Here is a 7307-nt window from a genome sequence, read left to right as displayed (position 1 = left end):
CCTGTCCCTTTGTGGTGAGTCCCCATCACCTCGTGGTGGATCCCCATCACCTTGTGGTGGTCCCCCATCTCCTTGTGGTGGTTCCCATCACTTCGTGGTGGCCCCTGTTGCTTTATGGTGGGTCCCCGTGGCTGTATGGTGGGTCCCTGTCACTTTGTGGTGAGTCCCCACTACCTCATGGTGGATCCCCATCACCTTGCGGTGGTTTCCATCACTTCGTGGTGGCCCCTGTTGCTTTATGGTGGGTCCCCGTGGCTGTATGGTGGGTCCCTGTCACTTTGTGGTGAGTCCCCACTACCTCATGGTGGATCCCCATCACCTTGCGGTGGTTTCCATCACTTCGTGGTGGCCCCTGTTGCTTTATGGTGGGTCCCCGTGGCTTTATGGTGGGTCCCCGGCACTTTGTGGTGAGTCCCCCTCACCTCATGCTGGATCCCCATGGCCTGTGGGTGGTCCCCCATCTCCTTGTGGTGGTTCCCATCACTTCGTGGTGGCTCCCATTGCCTCAGGGTGGTTCCCTGTCTCCTCGTGGTGGTCCCCTATTGCTTCGTGGTGGCTTCCCATCTCCTCCTGGTGATTACCATTGCCTTGGGATGGTCCCCTGTCTACTCCTGGTGGTCCCCGATCTCCTTGTGGTGGTTCCCATTTCCTCCTGGTGGTTCCCATTGCCTCGAGGTGGTCCCCTGTCTCCTCCTGGTGGTCCTCATCCCCTTGTGATGGTCCCCATCACCTCATGTGATGCCGTTCTTCCCTCTAGGACCCTTCTCTCCTCAACAACCGTGTCTTGCTCCATCACGCCAAAGCTGGGACGGTTATTGCCCGTCAAGGAGACCAGGTGGGTCTTGGTTTTGGGGAGCTGGTGTGGCGTCTTGCTTCCCCCACCCTATATTTCCATGGGGTGCTACTCCTCTTACTCCTGCCCTATGGGTGGTGGTGGGGGCAGGAATGATCCCCAGAGCCATCTGGAAGGTGCAAAACAACAGAGTTTCTTCCGGTCCCAAGTGGCGCTGGTGGGACCCCTCACACCTGGGGGTCCCAGGTGGCCCCCGGCAGTGACAAGGTGCCATTTTGGCAGGACGTGAGCCTCCACTTCGTGCTGTGGGGCTGTCTGCACGTGTACCAGCGCATGATCGACAAGGCGGAGGACGTCTGCCTCTTCTTGACGCAACCCGGTGAGATGGTGGGACAGCTGGCGGTCCTCACCGGCGAGCCCCTCATCTTCACCATCAAAGCCAACCGCGACTGCACTTTCCTCAAAATCTCCAAGTCGGACTTCTACGAGTGAGTCCCGGCACCGGCGGAGGAGGTTTGGGGCAAAGAGTTGGTGCCAAAGGGGACTCCTGGGCTGAGCGCTATGGTGGCATCTCTTGGGGCTACCGCCGTGTCCCCCAACTGCTCTTGACCCATAGGATCATGCGGGAGCAACCCAGCGTGGTGCTGAGCGTCGCCCACACCGTGGCCGCCCGCATGTCGCCCTTCGTGCGCCAGATGGACTTTGCCATCGACTGGATGGCGGTGGAGGCCGGCCGGGCGCTCTACAGGTGGGTACCAACGCATGGGTGCCCACCTCAGCTTGGTGAGGACCAGCTTGACAAGGGGGCTGACTTCCCACCGGTGGTGTCCCCCCAGGCAGGGTGACAAGTCGGACTGTACCTACATCGCGCTCAACGGGCGCCTCCGCTCCGTCATCCAGAAGGGCAGCGGCAAGAAGGAGCTCATCGGGGAGTATGGCCGCGGAGACCTCATCGGCGTGGTAAGAGCCGTGTTGGGGGCAAGGGGGGAGGACACTCTATAGGTCTGACCGATAAATCTTGGCTCTATGTCTTCTTCTCCAGGTGGAAGCCCTCACCCGGCAACCCCGTGCCACCACGGTCCACGCGGTCCGGGACACGGAGCTGGCCAAGCTGCCTGAGGGCACCTTGAACAACATCAAGCGCAGATACCCCCAGGTACCCCCCAGATCCCCATCCTGGGGTCTGCACCCTCGTCCCATGGAAGGAACGTGTCCCCGTGTCCTCCTCAGCCAGTGGCTGTGACACTCATTAAAACCAATTTAAATTAAGGACTTAAAGATGTAATTAGAGCTTCTGGGGGAGAAGAGCTGATGGGCCAAAGGGTTGTTCCTCTCTGAAGTCCCCAAGGATGGGGGGTGGCGATGGTGGTGACACCAAAAAAGACACGTGGGACACCGGTCAAGGGTGTTAATGAGTCTCCAGCTTGGGAAGCCTTGCCCGGTCTGATGGCCATCCCCGTCCTCGTCCCTGCAGGTTGTCACCCGCCTCATCCACCTCCTGAGCCAGAAGATCTTGGGAAACCTTCAGCAGCTCCGCGGACCCTTTGCGAGTAGGTCCCAAAGGGATCGGGGACGATGGCGTGCCCTCTACAGGGCTGGTGGCCATCATCAGAGCAGCTCATGGAAAGTGTCCACCACCTCGTTGCCTCTGTCTGGGCAGGTTCTGGCTTGGGCATGGCCTCCAGTTCGGAGCCCACCAACCCCACCAGTAACCTGTCGACGGTGGCGGTGCTGCCGGTGTGCGACGATGTGCCCACGGCTGCCTTTACGCTGGAACTCAAACACGCGCTCAACGCCATCGGTGAGTGCCGGCAGAGCGGTGGCCGTGGCATAGAGGTGACCACGGTTCTGTGGCGCACCACCAACACCACGGTTGTGGTTCCGTGGTGACCACAGGCACAGCGGTGGCCACGGCGTGGAGGCAGACATGGTCCTGTGGTGTGATGGGCACCATGGCACGGTGACCATGACAGCCCTATGGCGTGGCAGTCACCGTGGCATGGTGGTGACCACAGTCTCATGGCATGGTAGCAACTATGGCATGGTGATGACCAGAGCCCCGTGGTGCGGTGGTGACCCCAGTCCCATGGCGTGGTAGCAACCACAGCATGGTGACCACAGTCACATGGTATGGTGGCAACCATGGTATGGTGATGACTGCAGTCCCATGGCATGGTGGTGACCACAGCCCCATGGCATGGTAGCAACCACAGTATTGTAGCAACCACAGCCCAGTGACCACCGCCCCATGGCATGGTGATGACCACCGCCCCATGGCATGGTGGTGACCGCAGTCTCATGGCATGGTAGCAACCATGGCATGGTGACCACAGCCCCATGGCATGGTGGCAACCATGGCATGGTGATGACCCCCGCCCCATGGCATGGTGATGACCCCCGCCCCATGGCATGGTGATGACCCCCGCCCCATGGCATGGTGATGACCCCCGCCCCATGGCATGGTGATGACCCCCGCCCCATGGCATGGTGATGACCCCCGCCCCATGGCATGGTGATGACCCCCGCCCCATGGCATGGTGATGACCCCCGCCCCATGGCATGGTGATGACCCCCGCCCCATGGCATGGTGATGACCCCCGCCCCATGGCATGGTGATGACCCCCGCCCCATGGCATGGTGATGACCCCCGCCCCATGGCATGGTGATGACCCCCGCCCCATGGCATGGTGATGACCCCCGCCCCATGGCATGGTGATGACCCCCGCCCCATGGCATGGTGATGACCCCCGCCCCATGGCATGGTGATGACCCCCGCCCCATGGCATGGTGATGACCCCCGCCCCATGGCATGGTGATGACCCCCGCCCCATGGCATGGTGGTGACCGCAGTCTCATGGCATGGTAGCAACCACAGTATGGTAGCCACCACAGCCCGGTGACCACGGCCTCATGGCATGGTGATGACCACAGCCCCATGGCATTGTGGCGACCATGTCCCCACCTCTCCCAGGTCCCACGCTGCTCCTCACCAGCGACATCATCCGTGCCCGTCTCGGTTCCTCGGCGCTGGACAGGTAACTCCCGTCAGGAGGAACATCACCGGCGCCCTACCACCGTGCCGCTGGCTGACCCCTTCATCTCGGCAGCATCCAGGAGTACCGCCTCTCAGGCTGGCTGGCGCAGCAGGAGGACATCTACCGCATCGTCCTGTACCAAACCGACTGTACCCTGACGCCGTGGACCGTCCGCTGCATCCGTCAAGCCGACTGCATCCTCATCGTAGGGTTGGGCGACCAAGAACCGGCACTGGGAGAGGTGAGGTGGGGGGGTAGGCGGCGGTGGGACAACACCGCGTGGGGTGACTGATGGCTTCTACAGCTGGAACAGATGCTGGAGAACACGGCGGTGCGTGCGTTGAAGCAGTTGGTCCTCCTGCACCGCGAAGATGGTCCCAGCCCTTCCCGCACCGTTGAGTGGCTCAACATGCGCAGTTGGTGCTCGGGTCACCTCCATATCAGGTGTCCCCGGCGCGTCTTCTCCCGCCGTAGCCCTACCAAACTGGTACGTGTCTCTCCCTGGGTGACCTTGGTGGTCCACCACCGTCATCATCACCCATCGTCCATCCCATCCGCAGCGGGAGATGTACGAGAAGGTGTTTGAGAAGAGCGCTGACCGGCACAGCGACTTCTCCCGGCTGGCACGGGTCCTCACCGGCAACACCATCGCCCTCGTCCTGGGGGGCGGTGGAGCCAGGTGGGTGCCGCACCAGGACAGGATGGGACCCGGTTGGGTGTGGGCATCCCCGATCTCATCCATCCTCCTCTTTATCTTCTCCGTCCGGCCAGAGGTTGCTCGCACATCGGGGTGATCAAAGCGATGGAGGAGTCGGGGATCCCCATCGACATGGTGGGTGGCACCTCCATCGGCGCCTTCATCGGGGCGCTCTACGCCGAGGAGCGCAGCGCCGTCCGCACCAAGCAGCGGGCCCGCGAGTGGGCCAAGGTGGGTGCTGTGGCGCGTCCCCCACCCCAGCGAAGGCCAACGTTGACCCTCCCTGTCCTTCTGCTGGGAGGACACTGGCATCGTGCCTGCCCCTCCCCATGGCCAGCTCTGCCAGAGGGGTTTCTAAAGCACCTCCTTCCCCCTTTTCTTCTTCTTCTTCCTCCGTTTCTTCTTCCCCTTCTTCCTCCTTCTCCTTGTCTCCTCCTCTTCCTCCTCCTCCTTTTTTCCTCCTCTTTTTTCTTCCTCCTCCTCCTTCTTCCACCTCCTCTTTCACCGTCTTCTCTCCTTTGCTGCTGCTGCTTCTTTCTTCTCTTCTTTCATTTTTCCTTCTTCTTCTTCCTCCTCCTTCTTCTCTCTGTCCTCTTCTTCCTCCTTCTTCTCTCTGTCCTCTACCTCCTCCTCCTTCTTCTCTCCTTCCTCCACCTCCTCCTTCTTCTCTCCTTCCTCCACCTCCTCCTTCTTCTCTCCTTCCTCCACCTCCTCCTTCTTCCTCTCCTTCCTCCTCCTCCTCTCCTTCCTCCTCCTCCTCTCCTTCCTCCTCCTCCTCTCCTTCCTCCTCCTCCTCTCCTTCCTCCTCCTCCTCTCCTTCCTCCTCCTCCTCTCCTTCCTCCTCCTCCTCTCCTTCCTCCTCCTCCTCTCCTTCCTCCTCCTCCTCTCCTTCCTCCTCCTCCTCTCCTTCCTCCTCCTCCTCTCCTTCCTCCTCCTCCTCTCCTTCCTCCTCCTCCTCTCCTTCCTCCTCCTCCTCTCCTTCCTCCTCCTCCTCTCCTTCCTCCTCCTCCTCTCCTTCCTCCTCCTCCTCCTCCCTCTTCCTTCTCCTCTTCCTTCTTCACTCCTTCCTCCTCCTCCACCTCTTTCTTCTTCTCTCCTTCCTCCTCCTCCTCCTCCAGTGCATGAATTCAACGTTCAAGACCGTCCTGGACCTCACCTACCCCATCACCTCCATGTTTTCGGGCTCAGCCTTCAACGCCAGCATCAACAAGGTTTTCCAGGACAAGCAGATCGAGGTGCACCATGTGGACCGTGCCCAAACCTACACCCACCCACGGTGGGGGGTCCGACCAACTCCCCACCCACCCGCTAACGTCCCCACCGTGTCACCTACCCCATCTTGTCCCCGCAGGACCTGTGGCTGCCCTACTTCAACGTCACGACCGACATCACGGCCTCGGCCATGCGGGTGCACACGGACGGTAAGAGCTCCCCGGGGAGCCGGGGAAGCTCTTCAGTGCCACCGTGTCCCCTCTTTGCGGGGACCCTCCTCACCGGCACCCCAAAACAGTGCCTCTGCCCCACGGGGGAAACTTTTCCACGTGCCAAGAGGAGGAGACATCCTGGCATGGCAAGGAAAGGACTTGGAGGGTCATGGTGACCCTGGGCAGTGGTGGCTTCCCAGAGCCACTTCGTGCTGATGACCCCAGCAGGCTCGGGTCCCCATGGGGATCTGGCTGTGCCCCACGTCCTCAGTGGGGTTAGGGACAGAATTGAGGTGTGGAGCCACATCTCACCACCCTGAGCATGCATGTCCTCTCTTTAACATATCTGCTCACCACTAACCCCAGTAACCCACGCTCACGGCATGTGGAGCACGGGCATGCAGTGGTGGTGGTGGGGATGTTGACGTGTTGGTGGTGGGGACGTTGCCGTGGTGGTGGTGAAGAAGATGTGGTGGTGGAGATGACGTGGTGGCGGGGATGACGTGATGCTGGAGATGAGGTGGTGGTGGTGGGAACAACGCGGTGGTGGGAACATCGCGGTGGTGGGGACGTTGCGGTGGCTGCCCCTCCTCCTTGCCTAGTGTCCGAGCTCACCTGGGACATTGAGCCGTGCCACGGGGCACACGCGGTGGCTTGTAAGCAGCCTGGCTCTCGCTCTGCCTGCTCCTCAGGCTTCTAACGCCAACTAATCCTCGCTCACCAGCCCTAACCCTCTGGCGAGCGTCTCACCCGCCTCTCCTTCCCCATCCCGGCATGGCCGAGGTGCTTTCCCTTGGTCTTGGGGGGCTGCAAACGTCCCGCCGGCGCGGTGCCAGCATCCTGGGTCACCCCACCGCCGGGTGCTCGGGCACGTCCCGTCCCGCCTCCTCATGGCCATGACCGTGTCCTCTCCCTTTGGCAGGCAGCGAGCCAGTGCGTCTTATCCCCCTTCCCTGCCTCCGCTCTGCGACCCCAAGGACAGCCACTGGCTTGTGGACGGCTGCTATGTTAACAATGTCCCAGGTCAGCATCTCGCTCGCCGGGGACGCCAACCCCCTCCCCAAAAAAGACCCCTTCGCCTCCTCAAAGACCCACGTCCCAAACCCACGTCCCAAGTTGAGTCACCTGGCCTTTGCAAACGGCCGGTCAGGGCGCGCAACGGGTTCCTCTGCCCAACCGTAGGTGCCCGTTGGGCATCCATGGGGTGCAGACGTCCCCCGGCGCGGGCAGGGGCGACGGGCAGCCCCCGTCCGGGGTGGGTTTTGGGCGGACTGTGCTCATTGCGTTTGTTCCCGCCGGCGCAGGCTCGCTCTGGCGGTACGTGCGAGCCAGCATGACCCTTTCTGGGTGACTACCGC

The 7307-nt window shown here is 61.7% G+C and overlaps 1 protein-coding gene across 1 annotated transcript in view; it reads left to right on the top strand.

Moving 5' to 3' along the window:
* The window catches only part of PNPLA6 (patatin-like phospholipase domain containing 6), a 22866-nt gene that overhangs the window by 6971 nt on the left and 8588 nt on the right, over window positions 1–7307 (top strand). The window contains exons 12-26 of the mRNA XM_009894444.1: window positions 1076–1281; window positions 1410–1541; window positions 1630–1753; window positions 1836–1949; window positions 2268–2343; window positions 2454–2594; window positions 3765–3828; window positions 3901–4069; window positions 4133–4315; window positions 4389–4507; window positions 4600–4756; window positions 5644–5760; window positions 5877–5946; window positions 6674–6692; window positions 6872–6972. Coding sequence (XP_009892746.1) covers window positions 1076–1281; window positions 1410–1541; window positions 1630–1753; window positions 1836–1949; window positions 2268–2343; window positions 2454–2594; window positions 3765–3828; window positions 3901–4069; window positions 4133–4315; window positions 4389–4507; window positions 4600–4756; window positions 5644–5760; window positions 5877–5946; window positions 6674–6692; window positions 6872–6972 — 1792 coding nt within the window. The remainder of the gene's footprint in view (window positions 1–1075; window positions 1282–1409; window positions 1542–1629; window positions 1754–1835; window positions 1950–2267; window positions 2344–2453; window positions 2595–3764; window positions 3829–3900; window positions 4070–4132; window positions 4316–4388; window positions 4508–4599; window positions 4757–5643; window positions 5761–5876; window positions 5947–6673; window positions 6693–6871; window positions 6973–7307) is intronic.

This window comes from Charadrius vociferus, unplaced genomic scaffold (genome assembly GCF_000708025.1).
Source record: "Charadrius vociferus isolate BGI_N301 unplaced genomic scaffold, ASM70802v2 scaffold2311, whole genome shotgun sequence".
NCBI lineage: Eukaryota > Metazoa > Chordata > Aves > Charadriiformes > Charadriidae > Charadrius > Charadrius vociferus.
This window is presented reverse-complemented; position numbering and strand designations above follow the sequence as displayed.